The sequence below is a fragment of the Mesoplodon densirostris genome, chromosome 16 (genome assembly GCF_025265405.1).
Source record: "Mesoplodon densirostris isolate mMesDen1 chromosome 16, mMesDen1 primary haplotype, whole genome shotgun sequence".
NCBI lineage: Eukaryota > Metazoa > Chordata > Mammalia > Artiodactyla > Ziphiidae > Mesoplodon > Mesoplodon densirostris.
In genome coordinates, this window is record NC_082676.1 from 63,054,735 (window position 1) to 63,075,863 (window position 21,129).

At 51.6% G+C, this 21,129-nt stretch overlaps 1 protein-coding gene across 1 annotated transcript in view; it reads right to left on the reverse strand.

The window, feature by feature from the left end:
- Positions 1-5,593: 5,593 nt before the first annotated feature.
- Positions 5,594-21,129, reverse strand: part of SEC14L5 (SEC14 like lipid binding 5) — a 36,178-nt gene continuing 20,642 nt past the window's right edge. Inside the window, exons 7-16 of the mRNA XM_060077768.1 lie at positions 18,507-18,619; positions 16,167-16,356; positions 14,521-14,609; positions 14,357-14,427; positions 12,576-12,747; positions 11,114-11,248; positions 10,211-10,345; positions 9,522-9,749; positions 7,983-8,161; positions 5,594-5,699 (exon numbers count right to left, since the gene is read on the reverse strand). Of these exons, the coding sequence (XP_059933751.1) occupies positions 5,594-5,699; positions 7,983-8,161; positions 9,522-9,749; positions 10,211-10,345; positions 11,114-11,248; positions 12,576-12,747; positions 14,357-14,427; positions 14,521-14,609; positions 16,167-16,356; positions 18,507-18,619 (1,418 nt within the window). The remainder of the gene's footprint in view (positions 5,700-7,982; positions 8,162-9,521; positions 9,750-10,210; positions 10,346-11,113; positions 11,249-12,575; positions 12,748-14,356; positions 14,428-14,520; positions 14,610-16,166; positions 16,357-18,506; positions 18,620-21,129) is intronic.

A 21,129-nucleotide genomic window follows, 5' to 3' on the forward strand; every position in this document is an offset into this window, starting at 1 on the left:
ACGAGGGAAGTCCTCTGGTTTCTCTTTAAAAGAAAGAGCTCGAAGCCCCGGCTGATGCCCTCCTGCCGCAGCAAGGAGGCAATGACTTGTCCGAGCTGAGAATGGCTGGTGCCGTCTGGATCTGTCCTCTCCAGCTCATAACAGCCCCAGCAGCTGGCTTCCCTCGCCTGTGACCTGCATCCCTGCGAGTATGAGTTTGTAACTTGTGGCCTCGAAGTGTCTTTAGGAAGTGCCTGGCGACACCCTGCCCATGAATATATATCACACTGTGTGCTTAGCAGCTTTGGGGGGAGGGGAGGTGCTGCTCTTTCCAGCAAGTCCTCAAATAGATCCAGGCATGTGATGGACTGAATGTTTGCGTCCCCCCAAGGTTTGTATGTTGAAGCCCTAACTCCCAATGTGATGGTATTTGGAGGTGGGGCCTTTGGTTTAATTAAATTAGGCTTAGATGCGGTCATGAGGGTGGTGCCCTTGTAAGAAGAGGAGGAGACAGGAGAGCACCGTCTCCGCGAGCACACAAAAGGACAAGGCTGTGAGAACACACGGTGAGAGGATGGCTGTCTACAAGCCAGGAAGCGGACTCTCACCAAGAATGGAATCTGCCAACACCTTGATCTTGGACTGTAACTGTAGCGGTTACCTAGTGCTGTGCAGAAAACGAGCCCAAAACTGGTGGCTTTAAACAACCAGTCATTGCTTCTCATGAAAAATAATTGTTTCTTCTGCGTCTAAGGTCAGCTGGGTGATTCTGTTGATCTGGGCTAGGATCAGTGAGTCCAGCTGGGCTCACTTATGTGCCTGCCATCAGCTAATGGGCCAGCTGGGGCCTGGTCTGGGGTGGCCACAGCTGAGGACATAGCTCTGGTCCGCGTGGTGTCATCCTCCAGGAGGCTGGCTCAGGCTTGGGATGAATGTGGAGATGGGGATCCAGGGAGAGATGTGAAGCCTCTTGAAGCTTCACCCCTTGATGAAAAGCTGCAAAGGAACAGGAATGCAGGAGGCTGACTGAACCCATCACTGCAGCTGAGCTACTGTAACACGGGTCTAGTTTCACTTTAGAAAGGAAGTATTCGGTTCAGAGAAGTGAAATGTCACAGGCCAGCTCCCAGCCTCCAAGTTCCTGCAGGGATGCATCTGTGGGTCTGTATGTCTTTGTCTCCCCTGGAGACAGGGTGTGGAGAGCTGCCGTGCCAGCCTGCGACATTCCCTACAGGGAACAGGATGTTTGGGTCCTACAGTAGGTGCCACAGGCCAGGGTCTGTCGGTGTCCTGGGGCACATCTCATCAAGCACCTATTGGACCCATCAGCCCACAGCCCACAATACCCACCACCAAGCCACCAAAAGTTCTCCCTTCTCACTCAGCCCCCGTCCTGAGTTTGTGACCAGGTTGGAGGAAGGAGGGGAATGGTTTCCACAGCATGTCCAGGAACTTGACCGCCACTTGTCCAAAGATCCAGGAGAATGCTGCAGGTTTTTATTCCTCCTTCCAGAAATATAAACAACTAAGTTCACGTGTTCCTCCAGGGACCTTGTGTTTCATCTCCACCTGGAAGTTTAGTTTTGTATTTTGGTTTTATTTACTTTTTTTTTTTTTTTTTTTTTTTTTTTTTTTTTTTTTGCGGTACGCGGGCCTCTCACTGTTGTGGCCTCTCCCGTTGCAGAGCACAGGCTCTGGACGTGCAGGCTCAGCGGCCATGGCTCACAGGCCCAGCCGCTCCGCGGCATGTGGGATCCTCCCGGACCGGGGCACGAACCCGTGTCCCCTGCATTGGCAGGCAGACTCTCAACCACTGCGCCACCAGGGAAGCCCTCTACTGTTTTAAGCTACAACTTTGTGGTAATTTGGTACGGCAGCCCTAGGAAACTAATACACTATATTTGTGCTTTATATGTTAAAAACATGATTTTTTTGTGCCACCCTCTTCCCTCCAAGAACCAGTCTGCAACCCCTTGAGGGTAATGTCACCCCTGTTGAACATGCTCTTGAGTCTTTTAAACAACAGCTGAGTAATTCTTGAACAAACCCAGGGAAACCTTCAGGGTTCTAGGAGGTAGACAACAGAGGTATATCCAAATCTAAAACGTTTAATGCTTCTGGTTGGAGCAAACGATCAGGTGAACAAGAAACATCGTGTTTTCCTGGCTGAAACAGACTGTGTGATCAGTTTATTTTACAGGGGGAGAAATTCCAGATGCAGGGTAGGAAAAAAAGTCTCAACCCGTGGGGAGAACATTCTGTAGCTTGTTGAGGGAAACACCACTTGGAATGATGCTCTTACAGATGAGTGGATGTGCCCAGAGAACACAAGCAGTTTCTAAAAAGGGAAAGTCAGAAGTAACTAGTATCCTAATCTCCCACTTTTCTCCAGATGCACAGTGTGTAAAACAGTGACGGGTGTCCTCACAGGAAGTCTGGAGTCTTTGGATGAGAAGCATTAAATAATCAGAATAACCACTGACTTTTATCAGGAGCTTTCCATGTGCCAGGCTGAGGACTTCACAGCCACTCTTGTTTCATCCCACCACAACCCAGTGAATGAGGTAGGCACTGCTATCCCTATTTTACAGATGAGGATATTTAGGCAAAGAGAGGTTAAGTCACCTGCTGGAGGTCACACAGCTAGTGAAAGGATGGCTGGGGCTTAAACCCCACTTTGTCGAGATTTTACGACCCAGGCTCCTAAACCCAGTGCCTGGGCAGGTCCTATTGCTAATGGGCCATTTCTGTCCTGGCCACAATAGGTTAATGAACAAGATGGAGAAAGAAACCAAGCCAAGGAGCTTCCAGCCCTGAGGTCTGGGGAAATTTAGAAGCCAAGAGCTTGGCAGCGCTCCCTTGGATTTTTAACCCCAAGCCTCGCAAAGGTAAGAAGAATGGCTACTGATTGATGATGCTCCAACATGAGCCCCAGGGACCTCCAGCACAGAAGAACAATAGCAGATGCCACTGTGGTCACCTGCTGCTCCTGTGGCCCAGCTCCCTTTGTCCACTGGGTGACTGGCCCTCCCCTACTCCACTGTTGCTTCTGGAGGGAATGTCGATCACAGGACTCCCAGCCTCTTGGCCGGTATGTCCACAAGAGTGAGCACGTGACTTGCCCAGGGCCAGTCAGAGCCTTCTCTGCGATTTGAGATGGGAAGAGTCTCTTTCTGGCTTAGAGATGAGAGCCCTGTGGTTGTAGGCTAGGGGCTGCTGGCAGCCACCTTCCCCTGCAGGTGGAGGAGAGAACAGGCCCGCACGCAAAGTGATGCAGAAACAAGAGGCCTGGGTGAGGCTAAGGATCAGCACATGAGCCTGAGGACACTGGGCTCCTGGATGCAGCCGTACCTGGAGCAAGAAAGCACCACCCTCGGCCATCCCAGTTACAGGAGCCAGGGAATTCCCTTTGTTGCTTAAACCTGTTTGAGCTGGGGCTTTCCCGAGGGAGGGAGGAGAGCAAGCTCTCAAAAAGAGAGGGCTGAGGCTCCTGCTGCTAAGTCTGGACAGCTGATAGCCGACCTTCCTCTCTGGAATCAGCAGATCCAGGTTCCCACTTGTCAAAAGCCACTTACAACCTCAAGTGAAGGAAAGGCTTCTCCATCCTTCACTGGGGGCTAGTCCTAGACACTAAGTGTGCGGGGAGTGCCAGGGCAGCTTACCCCAAAATGCTTCTAGTTTGTAGAGACAAGCTAGAAATTCACCTAAAGATAGTTGAAAATATCGCAGATTGCTCCCAGCGATAAACGCCTGGTGACTTGGGAGCAATTAGTTTTAAGAATGTCTCCAATCTTCCTCTCTCGCTCCCTCATGCATGTACACATACACCTTAATGCAGGATGTGGAGTTTGGGATTTTGTTCCTATATCTGAGAAGTGAACTGAAAACCTTAAAGGTGGGCAAGGCTCCCTCTCTGCAGGGAGAAGGGGGTCTCTGAGGACAGCTCCTTCCCCCTACTCCAGGTATGGGGTTGAGGGTGGCATGCAAGTAGGTCCTTGCCCTGTCATGTCGAGCTTGCATGGAGGTGACATCCCCTTAGTTGTGAACTCACCCCTTGGGCAAGGCCCAGCGACTCTGGGTGTCAGCCAGAGACGACCCCAACTGTAAGCAAAGCTGTGAGATGAGAGTAACGCTGTCTCTCGCCGCAGACTGTGGAGCTATTTGAGTGAAGTCCCTCCCAGGCAGATAATGCAAGTGAGTGATGTGGGCTAGGGGTGGGTTGATAGAGAGGGGTGGGGACTGGGGTGGCCCCATCCAGGGGCACAGCTGTGTTGTCTTTTTTTTTTTTTTTTTTTTTGCGGTACCTGGGCCTCTCACTGTTGTGGCCTCTCCCGTTGTGGAGCACAGGCTCCGGACGCGCAGGCTCGGCGGCCATGGCTCACGGGCCCAGCCGCTCCGCGGCATGTGGGATCTTCCCAGACCAGGGCATGAACCCGCGTCCCCTACATCAGCAGGTGGACTCTCAACCACTGCGCCACCAGGGAAGCCCCAGCTGTGTTGTCTTCACACAGCAATAGTGGCTCTGTTTGGACAACACTCCTATATGCTTAAGTGAAGCTGTAAATCCTGATTTCGGTGTGAAATTTTTAAACCTTTTGTTTAGGCAAAAAACAAAAACACTAAAAGCAGGCCAGATCAGACTGAAGGCTGCCAATGGTGACCTCTGACCTGTTGCCTTTTTGCGGGCCCAGGAAATGAAAGGAGAAATGTCCTCAGACCCCAAGGAGACCCACGCCCCTCCCATGCAGGAACTCGGGGAAAGTCTTTCAATACTGGAGCTGGTTCTGGGGGTCAGATTTGCCCCAGGGCAGCTGCAACAAAGTCATAGCCCCCACCCCACAGGGGGAGTCCTGATGACACATTGAGAGCCTGGATCCAGCTTTACCTGAAGCAAGTCCTCCTACACTGGCCAGTTACATGCACCCATGAATGGTCACCCTTTTTTAAGCCACTGGGAGGTGACTTACAACCAAAAAAGTTACAATTAAACAGATGCCCAGGAGAGAAAGGGACCTCCAGAGAGTATAAAGATAGCCAGAGCCGCTTTATCACTGCCTGGAACTCAGCAGAAAAGCTGGGCCTTCCCACCCTCTTCAAGTCAGGGGTGGTCAGGGTTAGGCCTGCCCAGTCATGTGCTGGGAAAATGAATTTCGGGTCCAGGGTAGGTGGCTCCCCCACAAAGTGGAGCCTGCAACTCATATAACTGCTCACCAGTATATCCTGGGACCCAGGGCATAGCTATAGGTTTAGATGCTATGGTGAACACCCAACATTCCTGCTTCTTATGGGGGGAACCCCAGTAGTCTTAGCAGGCCCCTGAGAAGGAGGCCACCCCAGGGAAGCAGAGCCAGAGGTGACCGGGTGGGGGGGCACTGAGCCTGATGACATCCCTGAGCCCCCAGACCTGAACGTGGTGAGCCCACCCCTTGGCTTTTTGTACGCGAAGCCCCATCGGAGATGATTCTGTTCTCACCACTTCAAGAGCCCACGGGGCTCCAGCCAACCCGACTTTGGCTATGTCCAGATCCAGGGCTGCAGCCCACATGGTCCCAGGCCTCGTGGATACTTGTGGATGTGGGAGGCAAGCAGGCTGCCCCGCAGGGCTTGGTCCTGACTATCTGGAGACCAGGGAGCTGCTGTGGGACTGGCCGGAGGAGGAGGTGGTGGCGCTGAGCTGGGAGAAGCGGCTGGTGCAGGATTCCAGGCTGGACATGGAGCCCCTGGGGAGGAAGCACACACACGTTGCCTTCTGGTGGTGACAAAGCCCTGGGTGCAAATGAGGCCCCAGGGCCCTTTCCACAAGGCTGGTAACTGCCCCAGGCACAGAGGGCAAGTGCAGAGGGAAAAGCAAGTGAAGCTGTGATGAGAAACGAAGCCCAGTCCATTTCCCTGGCACCCTCTTCCCCCCAAGAAGAGCCCAGCCTTCCACCTACCATTCAGGGGCTTCCCTGACCTGGGGGCCTAGCATGGCCCAGAGGGGACTCCGTTATCTCCAGCCTCCCCTCTCTGCCTCCTTTTAGCTCCTCTGACGCCTCCTCCCATCTTGGGGCCTTGTGTGTCTGCACCTGCTGCCAGGAGCCTTTTTCTCCTGCCCAATTTGTCCAGTCAAATCCCACTCCAGACTACGGAGCAGCACTGTCCAGGAGACCTTTCTGCTATGACAAATATCAGATGTCCCATATCTGCGCCGTCCAACACGGCTGCCATTGGCCACGTGGGGCTGCTGGGCCTTCTAGATGTGGCTAGTGTGACCAGGAACCAAACTTTCAATTTTCTTTAGTTCGAATCGCTATGTTTAAATGGTTACCTTTGGCTAGGAGCTGCCGGGTTGGAGAGTGCAGCCTTAGGGTCCAGCTGCTCAGAGTGTGCTCCGGGGACCAGCAGCACCAGCGTCTCCTGGAGCTTGTCAGAGCCGCAGACTCTCCGGCCCGCCCCAGAGCTGCACAATCACAGTCTGCATTTTGACGAGCCCTCCAGGTGATCGTGTGCACAATGCCTAGATCTCAACTCCAATGTCACTCCCCAGACACCTCCCCCACACCCCCGCACCCCTGCCCACCCTGTGCCGGGCCTGGTCTTGGGCCCTGACAGCGCCCTATGTTAAGGCCTCTAGCACCTCCTGGAGTGTGACCTTGAGCAAGGACCCCAGGCTGGAATAACTTCATGGCATCTATCGGTGCTCGGGTGTGGATACGTGGTCTCCTGCTCCATGATGGCAGACGCTATCTGTCTGGTCCCCCCAGGGCCACCGGTTGCCCACTGAGAGCAGCCTTGAACTGCTTCTCTCCTGACACTATTGAAGGTCAGGGCAGCAAGGTTCCCCCACACTGACCAGACAAGACAGGCTGGCAAGCAGCATCCGGCCCACCCCTCAGCCTCCACCTGCCCTTCCGAAGGCAGCAGCCCCCAGATGCAGGTGTCTGTGTGTCTGAGTCCCCCTGCACCTCAGTCTCTCTCTCCCACACTGAGCCCCGATGGCCAGAACAGGCTGCTTCCCAAAGGGAATCACCACCCTCTGACACCCTGTGGGGTCTCCCTTTGGAGTAAAGATGCTGGCCCAGCATCTCTTTTCTTTTTTGGGGGGGTGTGCTTACGGCTTGTGGGATCTTAGTTCCTCGACCAAGGATTGAACCCACGTCCTCGGCAGTGAAAGCGCGGAGTCCTAACCACTGGACCGCCAGGGAATTCCCAGGCCCAGCATTTCCTGTGCCAGCTGCATGTGCCCCTAGGATCCCTGGAGCTCTGCCTTGGATATGGGTCCAGACTCAATACCCTCTTGGAGCCTCAAGTTTACTCATTGGTAAACCATTTAAAGCGTCATTTTTAGAAGGAAACTACACAGATATATCACGAAGCAGGATGCAAAATCACACTTGTTTTTAAAAGATAAAACACAAGGTATAGCAGAAACCACTATTGGGTGCTTACTGTATGCTCAGGTGAGGGGCAGGCTTCCGCCAACCATCTCATCCTCAGGACAACCCCATGACGTAGGGGCTCCTATTTAACAGTTGGGGCTCAGAGAACTAAAGTGACTTGCCTGAGGTCACAGAGCAACCAGGAAGTGCTGGAGGTCTTAACCACTACACATCCCTGTCTCTCTGACAGCAACACTTGGGGAGAGTTGTCTGTGAGGCATTATTCTAGAATGTTCTAGAGCAGTCCAAACCCGGTTTTATGGAATTCTAGGAGTGAGGGGAGGTATAAATAGGACTCAGGCTCCCCTTCTCCCCCCACCAATCAATCTGGTATGTTAGGCTTCTGTCCATAGTTTCATTTGAAGGGAAGGCTCTGCAGCTGAGGCTGAAGCAGCATAGTGATCTGATCGCTCACAAAAAGATGCTGAGCCACTGGCAAGTTTAACAACACCCATGCCAGGGCCCCACCCCTGGAGAAGCTTGAGGGCAAGTAGAGGAGGTGAATCCAGCGTCCCTAGCCCAGAAGAAAGTGGCCTCAGGCATGCTGTGGGCCTGGTCTGGAGGGGAGTCCGGGGCCCCTCGTACCTGAAGTCCTCAGATGCCAGCACCTCGTAGTAGTAGAGGAGTTTGCACCTGGGGCCAGGGCTGTGCAGGGCCATCAGGACATCCTCCATGCCGGGGAGGCCGCAGGCCATGTGGCCAGGGGCCATGTGCATTTGCCACTGGAGCAGATAGACGCCAGGCCACTGGGTCACGTGGGAGCCCTGAAACACAGCAGCCACACGCCTGAGGCCCTGGTCCACCAGGGGACAGGAGACCCTTTCTAAACCAGTCCACCAGCAAATCCTTCCTTTTGGGGTGTCCCAAAGCCACCTTTGCTTCCCCTCTGCTGTTATCCCATATCCCTGGCAGCTGAGAGCCTTCCTCTTAATCGGGATGGGGGGTGGGGGTCGAGGCCTACGGGGTGCGGCTATAGGACAACAGAGGTGTGGTTTGGTTAAACACCTGGATTTTGTTGAGCTCTTGTCCTGCCGAGTGGGATTTGCAAATTGAGGAGACGTGGAAAGGGAGCTTAAATGTGCTTAGAGTTTGTTGAGGGCAGAGGGACAGCAAGAAAGGAGGGTGTTAGTTTTTATAAGAAGAGCAACTTTGAAAAAGGGCTGCGGTGTTCGGTGGGACCCTGGGGCGGGGGTGCTGGTGTATGATGTGACAGCTGTCTGCTCAGTTCCCTTAGGAGACCTCCAGTAAGATCTGCACTGCTCACCAGTGCGTGCGTGCGTGTGTGTTTGAGGCCGGTGATGTTTGACCTGCAAGCGCTGGCCTCATGGAGAATGTGGGGGTCAGCAGGGGTGGCTCACGTTCTGGTGACATGTCCGAGTGCTGTTCCCAGACCTACAGTTTCTCTGTTGCCTGGATTCTGAAAACTTGACTGTGCATAAGGAATCACGATGAGAGGTGAGGGATACAGACACCAGGCCCCACGCCCAGAGGTTCTGAGCCGGCCCTCCTGCCGTGGGCCCCAGCACCCTGCATCTTTGACAAGAGTCTCGGAATTCTGCGGATGGGGCCCTGCCAGAATCTGTCTTTCTCCGCAGCTGTCCCGCAGGGTCTCTGAGACTGGAGACCAGGTCCAGTTTGTCCATTGCTGTATCCCCAGAACCCAGCACACAGTGGACACTCAGTCCTGAGTGATGAATGAATAAATGAACGACAAAACAGAACCTGGGGACTTCCCTGGTGGCGCAGTGGTTAAGAATCCACCTGCCAATGCAGGGGACACGGGTTCGATTCCTGTTCCGAGAAGATCCCACATGCCTCGGAGCAACTAAGCCCGTGCTCCACAACTACTGAGCCTGCACTCTAGAGCCTGCGAACCACAGCTAATGAAGCCCACATGCCCTAGAGCCTGCACACTGCAACTACTGAAACCCACACACTCTAGGGCCCGTGCTCCGCAACAAGAGAAGCCACGGCAATGAGAAGCCCGCGCACCGCAACGAAGGAGTAGCCCCCGCTCGCCGCAACTAGGGACAAGCCGCGCACAGCAACGAAGACCCAACCAACATGGGCAAAAAAATAAATACATAAATAAATTTAAAAAAAAAAAAAGAAAAGAAACAGAACCTGGATGCTCTCCCCTTCCCGGCAGATGAGGGGGGCCTCCACACGGCTGTAATCTGCACCCAGGGCCCAGCCTTTGTCTGTCAGCTGCCCGCCAGCCCTGGCCCCAGGCTCCCGGGGGCCCGGCTTGGGCGCCTGCTTGGTGTGGTACAGACTGAACATCACGTCCCCTTGCAGGATGTCAGAGTCCCAGGTGATGACTGACTCCCTCTCCAGAATCTCCACTGCGACCTACGTGGGGACAGGTGACAAGTGAGGTCTGAACGTCCAGCCTGGCGGGGGCTGGGGTGGGGAAGTCAGCTGCAGGGGTGTGGGTGCCCACCCCGGTCTCCATTCCCTCAGCCTCAACCCCAAGTCCAAGAATTGCTTTGGACAAACAGACCCACCTCTGTCTGAAATGCCTGGGAGGATCCACCCTGAAGCAGGGTGACCCCCAGCCAATGGCTGGCTGATGTGAGGGTACAAAGGCTGGCCCCCTGCCATGCTCTCCTCACGGATCAGGCTGGGCTAGACCGTGGCTCAAACCGGCTCTTGGCTTAGCTTCTGCCCCCGCCCTCCTTCCAGGTTTCTCCTGAGCCCTCATCCTCTACAAATCACTGGCACAAGAACCCTCGTCTCAGACTCCACTTCGGGGTCCCTGAGCTACGACGACATCCAGCCCAGCAGGCCCTCCCAGGCCGGGACCCCGGCACCTCATGGGGGGCCGCACGGAGCACACTGGCCGACTGGTAGGTGTCTCTCCACTGCTGCAGCTGGCCTTTGTTCTCCTGATCCTCTTCTGTCAGATAGAGGGACTTGGGGACCAGCCCTCCTTCAGGGACGTCACACTGGGGGACAAAGACACCAGAGACAGTCAGGGCCCAGCCAGGCCTGGCTGACCCACAGAAAGGTGCTCTGTGACCCCTGAAACCACACTTATAACATGCATACATATCCTGACAATTGGGGAGACCTGGGTAAGCTTGGCAAAATTCCTAGGAAACATCTTTCTTTATCCTGAAATCATGAAAGCTTGCTGTTTGAGATTTCTGTTGGAGAAAGGAAAAGGCCTGCCCTCCCACAGTCATGAGATAGGGTCACCCCTGCCTATCATCTCACCCCCAAGGGCAGGCAATAAAAGTGGTCTGGGGGGAAAAAGGGGGTCTGGGGCCACCTCCCCTGGAAACAGTTTCCTGATCATCCCTTGCCATAAGGCTGTGGGGATAAGTCCCTCTGGGTACACCAGCTTCGGGGTTCAGGCCGCTGGGACATTTGAGTCCCCTCCCCTTGCAGCAGAGTGTGCAAAGCCAGCAGCTAAACTCTAACTGCTGCCTAGCAACGTCCTGGATGGGAATACAGAGGGGTAAGCCTTTGCCTGGCCTGGTCTCTGAGCTTTCAGGAAACTTCTGTTTTGCTCCCTATGTTTGAAAGAACCAAGGTCAGGCCCCTCCTTCAGAGAGGACAAGCTCTGCCCCAAAGAGCCAGCAAGGCCCTCCCCAGGTCAGAGCACACACAAAGGGCCTGCCCTCCTCCCGCCTCCTTCCATCCGCAGCCCTGCCTCTCCGAGGCCACAGACCCTCCCCGTGCTGTAAGCGCAGGGCCCGCTGGGGCCTCACCAGGCACTCTCCCCCGAGGAAGTCGGGGATCACTTCTTTGTCCAGGTAGTCGACAAGGCCTCCGGGACCCTGATAATTGCTGCCACTGTAGATGAGGAACTTCTGCCTGGTGTTCTCATTGATGAAGGGGCTGATCTGAGAGGGGGAGTTGGGGGAAGACGGAATGTTGTTTTTTTTTAATTGAAGTGTAATTCACAGAACATAGAGTTAACCATTTTAAAGTGAACAATTCGATGGCTTTTAGTTCATTCACTATGTTGGGCAACCATCACCTTGAATTCCAAGACATTTTCTTTCCCCCAAAAAGAAACCTCAGACCTGTTAGCAGTCACATCCCTTTCCTTTCCCCTCAGCCCCTGGAAACCACCAATACGCTTTTTTTTTTTTTTTGCCTATTCTGGAGATTTCATAGAAATGGGATGACACAACATGTGGCCTTTTGTGACTGGCTTCTTTCACTGAGTGTCATGTTTTCAAGGTTCAACCACGTTGTAGCGTGAGTCAGAACTCCCTTTTCACCTAGAGATTGTCATACTGAGTGAAGTAAGTCAGAGGGAAAGACAAATATATCACTTGTATGTGGAATCTAAAAATGTGGTACAAATGAACTTATTTACAAAACAGAAACAGAGTCACATGTAGAAAACAAACTTATGGTTACCAAGGGGGAAATGGGGGGGGATAAATTGGGAGATTGGGATTGACATATACACACTACTAAATAGAAAATAGATAACTAGTAAGGACCTACTGTATATCACAGGGAACTCTACTCAATACTCTGTAATGACCTATATGGGAAAAGAATCTTAAAAAGAATGGATATATGTATATGTGTAACTGATTCACTTTGCTGTACAGCAGAAACTAACACAACATCATAAACCAACTATACTCCAAAAAATTAATCTAAAAAATAAAAATGAAATAAAATGCATGTAGATTCACAGCAATACTGCGCAAATAACTGACAAGGATCCATCTCAAACACCAGGATGCATGTTTGTAGCTGAGCTCTGTTATCACTGCTGCTGCTTCTTGGCAGATTGTCACATGGCCATTGGAGGAACTGCTAATGGGGACGGGGCTTCCTTTTTGGGGTGATGAAAATGTCCTAGAACTAGCTGGTGGTGATGGTTGCACAACTCTGTGAGTATACTAAAAACCACTGAATTCTATACTTTAAAAGGGTGAACTTTTTGTTTGTTTTTGGGTTTTTTTTGGCTGTGCCACGTAGCTTACAGAACCTCAGTTACCCGACCAGGGACTGAACCCGGGTCATGGCAGTGAAAGCCCGGAATCCTAACCACTAGTCCACCAGGGAACTCCCAAAAGGGTGAACTTTATGGGAAATGAAGTATATCTCAATAAAGCTGGTAATTAGAGGAAACAATGCAGGATAATTGGGCCGAGCAGCTCACAGAGGGACCCCCTCCCATCTCAGGCTCCTGCTCTTTCTTACCAGCGTCCAGAGCACAGGGAAGATGCGGGGGGCTCGCACGATGAGCAGCCGGCCCAGGGTCTCAGGATAATTGTCCTCCACCACCTCGATCATGCGCAGCAAGGCCTTTATCCCCGGCCGCCACACGTGCCTCAGGCTGAGACCCTCCAGGTCCACCAGGCAGGTCCAGGAGCTGCGGCAAAGATACCCCCTCACTCCACCTCGCTCAGCCACCTCCCAGGGCCCCCACCACCATCCTCAGGGACCTGGGGGCCCACAGACAGGGATGGAGGGAGAGGCTCAGTAAGGCAGCGCTGGGAGCAGAAGGGGCAGGGACCACAGGGCACTCTTGTGGACCCTGCCATCGTGGGGAGGCCACGTGGCATAGAGGTTCTGAGTGTGCACACCCAAAGGTGTGTTTGAGGCTAAGCACCCAAATTCAAGTGCCTGAGAGCTGTGTGACACAGGCACTTCCTCATCAGGACAGTGGCAATCACAGTAACAGTCCCCATCTCATCCATTGTCAGGATTAAATGAGATGGTCTATGTAAAGTTCTCTGCAAGGACAGGCACATAGCACATGCTCATTAAAAGCCAGTTTTTACTACTAATTGCCGAAAAGATGATGACTGCTAAATAGAGCACACACTCCAGAGCCAGATGGCCTGGGTTCAAGTCCCAGCTCTGGCATGTGCTGTGTGGCTTTGGCTAAGTTACTTAACCTCTTTGTGCCTCCATTTCATTAGAACCAATTCATTAGGAAAATGACTGTTTGGCTGCAGCAAGTGGTCCCTGGGAGCCTGTCCATCCAGCTTCATTCCCTTCACCTTGCCCACCCACTCCTAGGAGTGCCTTCATGACACCCTGTCATCTGAGCCATCTGGGGGGCATTCCGCTTCTGGCCAGGATGCTGAATTATCGATTCCCCACTCCAACCCCAATGGACACCCCTTTAGGAAAGCTCTAAATAGCAAAGGAACTTAATTTGCACAAAGATCAGGATATTTCAGGATAAAAACTTCAGTAGCAGGTCCTGCCTGTCCCTCCCTTGTAGGCTGTGATCAGGTGACGTGACTCAAGGAGCTTGGAAGAGTCCCTGCTACACAGGAAGTGCTATGTGGTGTTTGCATCACCTCTTAAAGTCATGGCTTACGGGATCTTAGTTCCCTGACCAGGGATTGAACCCAGGCCCCATTAGTGAAAGCGCAGAGTGCTAACCACTAGACTGCCAGGGAATTCCCATTAAGTCATTGTTTTTGATAAGCCATAAAGAAACTCTAGGAAGGGTTTACAGAAGAGGAAGCCACAGATCAGAAAGGTTAAGTGCCTTTGGGGGCAATGCCACTGTAAGGACTGGTGTGGGAAACTCCGCTCAGGAATAGGAGTCTGGGGCAGCCCTAGGAGGCGGTGGATCACTGGATGTGCCATGACACCTGCGAGGTCCGCCTGCCTGGGACACTGGCAGGGTGGCTCTTGGGGTGGGAGCACTGGTCTCGAAAAGCCAAGTCCAGGAGGCTGCATGGCACGGGGAGAAAGTCCGCGAGCCCGAGCCAGATAGGACCGGGTTCAAACTCCAGCACGGCCCTTCGCCGCTCAGCAGCCTTGGATGACCTCAGCACTCTGAGCCTCAGTTTCCCCTCCATAAAGAACAGGGATGCTGAGAGTCCCTGCCTCGTAGGGTCACTGTAAGAATTAGGTGAGGACATTTCCGTAAAGCATCTAGCAGGCTGCCTGGCATGGCACCCATGCCCAGTGAACTTCGGCTGTTGTTACTGTTTGGGGAAGTTTGCCTGGGTTCTTGCCTGATGGGACGGCCAAACTGTCTTGTGTTCCCTTCACACCGCTTCTGGCCTTCCTCATTGACGCAAAGAACCTGGAAAGCAGAGAAGGTGCTGGCGAATATTCACTTGGCTGCTCCAGCCGCAGGCAACCCCGGGGGCTCCCAGGAGCGGGGACCCCAACTCACATGCTGCAGCAGCACCTCCTCTCCCACGGCCTTCATCAAGCCCTTGGTGTCCATGTGGCCCAGACGCAGGATGTACAGGGGGCGACCATCTTTGGGGCGGGGCCGAGCAAGTGGAGGACAAAAGGGAAACCGAATTACATACTTTTACATAATCCTTCGTATATATTATATATGTACAATCAATTCTTGTTATTTGCGGTAGTTACTTTCTATAAAGTCACCTCGAACACTGAATCAAGTAACTCAGAACCATTGCTTCTAAGGGGGGAATAGGAGGTTAAGTTTCTGCCAGCCTCTGGACGTGACATTTTTGTCAGTCGATCATTCAGTATGTAACTTTGTTCTGCGTGTGTTTCTATTTGAGGACACCTTGTTTAATTTACATTGTTGATTCATTAACATTGAACGCATGGCCAGCAGCACTGTAACTCATGCCTGAATGGAGTTTATCTCACATGAATTTTCTCCAGAAGGTGCATCACAGCCTTCTTGCACTTAGGAACATAGTGCTTCTGCACGATGCGAAATCAACGCAAAAAAGCACAAAATGCGAGAAAAAAAAGGCACTAAATAGGCTGCAGAAAGGATACTCATTTACAGTAGGAGCTGAAACAAGGAGGCAGAAGGACACTCATTCAACCTCAGCTGGGGACGGATGTGCACGTCGGGTGACTCAGGTTTTTCGTCACTCTGTCCGTGAAGGACAGTGAAAGCGCCCTGAGTATTGATTTGGAAGTTACAAATAAATTTTAGTGAGTAGGCAAATTCACAAATACAGAATCCATGAATAACACAGACCGACTGTATATTGAAAGCAAGCGTGTCAACCGGTTCTTCAGGAGACTCAAGCACTTGCCCTAATCAATACATATGAATTTTTAACTAAAGGACATTGAAAAGCATAACAGGCACTGGCGTCAAAGGCAGATTAATAAAAAAATCCAGAGATGATATTTGTAGTGGGTTGGACAGTGTCCTCCCCAAAGTTCATGTCCATCCAGAACCTCAGAATGTGACCTTATTTGGAAATAGGGTCTTTGCTGATGTGATTACTTAAGGATCTCAAGACGAAATCATGCTGGATCAGTGTGGGCCCTAAATCCAGTGACCCGGGGTCTTTAAAAGATGAGGAGAGGACACAGAGATACCGAGAGGGGAGGCTGTGTGAAGACAGACGCAGAGATTGGGGTGACATGGCCACAAGCCAAAGAACACCTGAGGCCACCAGAAGCTGGAAGAGGCAGGAAGGATCTCCCCCAGGGCCTTCAGAGGGAGCACAGCCTTGCTGACACTTTGATTTTGGACTTCTAGCCTCCAGAACAATGAGAGGATAATTGCTATTGCTTTAAGCCACCCAGTTTGTGGTAATCTGCTAAGGCAGTCCCAGGACACTAATGCAGTCAGTATTCATGAGCCAAAAAGTAATGGTGGGCTGACCCAGCCCCTGGGAGAAACATCTTGTCTCCCACCCAAACGTCTATTCCAGCTCTGCCTTCACGGCTGGGTTGTCACCTCAAAGGCATCTCCAGATGCCCAGAAGAGCCAAAAGGAAAAATAATAAGATGCTAAGATGAAAAGGGGCATTCAACGTGCATTCGACAGTGACCCAAGTGTACACTCCATGTTATGTAGGTAAAGAGACGCACCTATGTCCTGGTAGTGCCAGCCCCCTGCGTAGAACTCCTCCAGGACGGCAGGGGGTCGCCAGGTCTGAAGGAGGAGGTCCACCTGGTGCTGCTTTCGCCAGCTCAAGGACTGACACAGCATCTCCCGGGCCCTGTCCAGGTGGAAGTCTCGAGCCCGCAGGAACCTAAGGATGTGCTCGTCTTTGGGGATCTGAGAAGAGAAGGAGGAGAAAGCCTTTAGCATGGAATTCCCTAAGCCGGGCGGTGAAACTGCAAAATGAGTCTCCTGTCTTATCTGACAAACAGCTGGGAAAAGGACGTTACACTCAACCACGACACAGCCAAAGGTGGACTGCAGTGAATGTCTGAGTTTGGGCTTCCTAACCTCCCCCTCCTGTGCTGGGGGTGACATCTCTTTTCTCTTGGGGAACTGCCTTTCCTGCCCCCTTCCCAACACCAACGGTGGTTTTAGTTAGCGTTGCCAATCACAGGACCCCACTCCCACGGCCTCCGGTGGACAAAATCCATGCCAGGCGAATCAGAGCATTTAGACAATTTTAAATCTGAAGAACGGGCATGAATCCCTTTCTCTACGGAGGCAAAGGGGAGACTCAAAGCTGTAAGCAGCCACAGATCCAAGCTCAACAAGGAAGCGTGTCTGAGGAGATGAAGCAGACATAAACGGATACAAGAACTAAGGGGTTCCAACAGCATTTAAGTCCTGGTTTCATGGGACTTCCCTGGTGGTCAAGTGGCTAAGACTCCGCACTCCCAATGCAGGGGGCCCGGGTTCGATCCCTAGTCAGGGAACTAGATCCCACACACTAAGGATCCCACGTGCCACAACTAACAAGATCCTGCATGCTGCAACCAAGACCCGGAGCAGCCAAATAAATAAATAAATATTTTTTTTAAAAAAAAGCCCTGGTTCGGGACATCCCTGAGACAGGCTGCGTGGTCAGTTGAATTGTGCCCCACCAAGATCATGTCCACCCAGAACCTCGGAATGTGACTTTATTTGGAGATAGGCTCTTTGTAGAAGTAATTAGTTAACATGAGGTCATACTCTATTAGGGGGTGCCCTACTCCAATGTCTGCTGTCCTTATTATAAGAGGGAAATTTGGACACAGACACAGAATGTAAAGAGGGGAGAAGACCACGTGAATACAAAGGCAGAGACTGGAAGTGACGTATCTACACACCAAGGACTGCTGGCAGCCATCAGAAGCCAGGAGAGGGGAATGGAACGGATTCCCCCCAACCCACCCAGCCTCCAGAAGGAACCAATCCTGTCGACACGTTGATTTCAGACATCTGGCCTTCAGAACTGTGAGAATAACTTTCTGTTGCTTTGAGCCACACAGTCTGTGGTATTTTGTTTCAGCAGCCCCAGGAAACTAACACACCCCACTTAACAGTTTGTTATATGAGCCAATTAAACCCCTACCCCCGCTTTTTTTGTCTGATTGATTCAAGCTGCGTTCCTAACACATATAACCCAGACTCTAACTAACATGCAGAGGTGACAAGCTAAAGCCCACCACTCTTCTTCCTTCCCTCAGGCAAGTGTCAACAGTCAAGGGAAAGCCAGCCCCCATAAAAAGTGCACTTTCCTGAGTGCTGTGCTGAGCCAGACACGGAGTGGGTTGTTCCTTGTAATTCACTCCGGGGGCAGGGGTGTGCTCACATTGTACCCATTTTACAGATGAGGAAACAGGCAAACAGGTTACATCCCAGCCCAACACTAAAGTAACTCCCTTGTCTGCGCCCCAGTGGGGGGAGGGGAGGAAGGGCAAGCAACTCATGACTAGGCTGGAAGCTCTTATTCAACAGAGCTAAAGGTCAGGCCCGTGACTGAGACCTACAGGCATGGTGGACACTCGTGTAGGGCTTAGAGTCTAAAGGCAAAGTCCATGTGGAGTCAAAAATCAACCCTCGCAAATCATTAAATCTCTTAGAAAAGGACAGTATGCATGGTTTTGTGAACACAGTGACTGTGCTGTGACTGTGCTGTGACTGTGCTCCCCAGGAGACATGGGCGATGTCTGGAGCCACTTTTGGTTGTCACAGCTGGGGAAGAAGAGCTCCTGACCTCTCATGGGTGGGGTCCAGGGACACTGCACAATGCCCTATGGTGCACAGGACAGCCCCCCATAAAGAACTGTCCGTCCTCAAGTGTCAACTATGCCGAGGATGGGAAACCATGCCATCAGTGCTACGTACAGAATGCATGAGACAGGATATAACAAAAGAAGGCCAAATAGAAGTGTCCAGCATTGCTAATTACACAGACTTACTTACCTGGCCCTTCCTCCCCCCATGCCTGAGGCTGAGTCACTACAGCCCCAGCCCTGACCCACCTTGCCTTTGTGGGTCTCCTGCAACCAATGCCGCAGCTGGATCAGGCAGCTCTCCTGCATGGGTGTGAGATGGCCCAGGCACCTCTCAATGTAGTCTGCATCCAGCTTGTCCCCTGGAGGAGAAAAGGGGGTTCAGGACAGCAGGAGATGCTGCATGGTCTACCCTTTCTGAAACCCTTGCCCTACTGGCCACCTTGAATCCAAAACGTAGTTCCAAGCACACGGTGACCCTTTCACCAAATAGCTACTGGTCTTCAGATCTTCTAGTGTTTCCAACCCATTTCCAAGGTGATTCTAAAAACTCATGCTGGGGCAAGCCTGGATCTCACTGTGCTGAGTGGTGTGTCCCTTTGACCCTCAGAAATCAAGATAATTCCTACCCTCTGGGAATGTAAGTTGATATAGCCACTATGGAAAACAGTATGGAGGTTCCTCAGAAAAGTAAAAATAGAGTTACCATATGATCCAGCAATCCCACTCCTGGGCACATATCCAGACAAAACTGTGATTCAAAAAGATACATCCACCCCTATGTTCACAGCAGCACTATTCACAATAGCCAAGACATGGAAACAACCTAAATGTCCATCAATAGATGGTTGGATAAAGAAGATGTGGTATATGTATACAATGGAATATTACTCAGCCATAAAAAAGAACAAAATAATGCCATTTGCAGCAGCATGGATGCAACTAGAGATTATCTTACTAAGTGAAGTGAGTCAGAAAGAGAAAGAAAAATACCATGTGGTATCACTTATATGTGGAATCTAAAATAGGACCCAAATGAACCTATCTACAAAACAGAAACAGACTCACAGACATAGAGAAAAGACTTGTGGTTGCCGGGGGGAGGGGGAAAGGGAGAGGGATAGACTGGGAATTTGGGGTTGGTAGATGCAAACTATTACATTTAGAATGGATAAACAACAAGGTCCTACTGTACAGCACAGGGAAATATATCCAGTCTCCTAGGATAAACCACAATGGAAAAGACTATTGAAAAAAGAATGCATATGTGTATAACTGAGTCATTTTTGCTGTACAGCAGTTTGGCAGTGTGATGATTGCAGTGTGACTCTTTCCTACTCCTGTGCTGTATTGAAATGATGGGGACTGGGCTGTGTTGCAAATAAATCATTTTTTGTTGTTAAAAAAAAATCATTGTAAAACATTGTAAATCAACTATACTCCAATTTTAAAAAAAATTCCAACCCTCTGGAGCTGCCCCACCCTCTGAAGATTATTGACAATATGAGCTCTTGTCTACTGACATGCATCATCTGAGCCAGCTCCCAACAGCCCTGGGAGGCGGGTGTCACTATTGTTCCCACTTTAGAGAAGACAAAACTGAGGCCAAGAGAGGTTCCGTAACTCAAACAGGTAAATGCCTGTGGTGTACCCAGCATAAAGGAGGCAGCGGATAAGTACCAGTTCTTTTTGCCTTCCCACCTCCCAGCCCCCTTGTGGGGTTCGAGGTTTTGGGTAGACAAAGCCCTGACCCCAAAATACAGCCTGGGAGCTGCATGGATCATGCCCACTGTTCAATCCCGTCTCGCACAGTTGGGCGGTTTGAGGTCAGCGTGTGCCGGCGTTTAGAGGCAGGACTCGGAGCTGAGGTCCTGTTGCCCACTCTGAACTGCTGTGGTGGCGGATGCTGTCATGGTGAGGCATCTCAGCATCTTAGCATCTCAGCCCTGGGTGCAGATGGTCCACAAAGAGCAGCCTTCATGGGCATAGACTGTTCTTTGTGTGCAGAGGGCACAATAAGAAAACAAACAGAATGTCTGCACATCCAGCAGCAGGACCCAGCGTTTCCCTCCAAAACAAAAAAAGCCCAGGGCTGGTGGTCATGGCAACTGCACCAGTAGCCACCTGGGTAAACAGAGTCAGGAGGAATGCTGTGGAGGGACCGCCCAGACCCTGCAACACCTCAGAGTGGTCTGAAGCGGAGATGCTGAAGACAGGGAGGGGGCAAGGAGGGAATGAGGGAGGAAACACGAGGGAGGCAGTAGACGCCAGCTTCCTTCCGGCCTCCAGGCAGATGTGAGGCCCCTTTCTCCTTCTGAGCACAAAGTCTCAGTGACACAGAGCAGGGTGGAAGGGGCATGATCCTGCCTCCCTCCAGCCATCCTGAGTACCGGCTCTGCTGGTGGACAGCACAGAAAGAAAGGGAAGGGAAGGCCTAGTGCCAAATGGGGAGGGCACAGGGCATGACACGCAGAGTGTGCGCACAGAAAAGGGCAGAAGTGCAGTAAAAAAAAAAAAATTGTTTTAATATTTTAAAAGCACACGTATAACAGCAACCATCTAGTGCACACAGTTGGTGCAGAATAAATATTTGTTGAACAAATGAATTTTGTTCTCGCTAAACACAGCCTCAGATGTATTTTTGTGGCATATCTCTGTGTCAGGCAAGCGCTTACACTTCAGTGGCCCCAAAGAGAAAACAGTCATTGCGGGCATTAGTGCACATGGTTAAAACTGGATTCATGGGGCATGTGCAATTGTGTGTCCTAGGTTTTTTCCTTTAACATTATATTGTGAACATTTTCCATGTCGATGAGAGTCTGAAATATGACAAAGGGCTAATTGCCTTAATATGCAAAGAGCTCTTACAAGG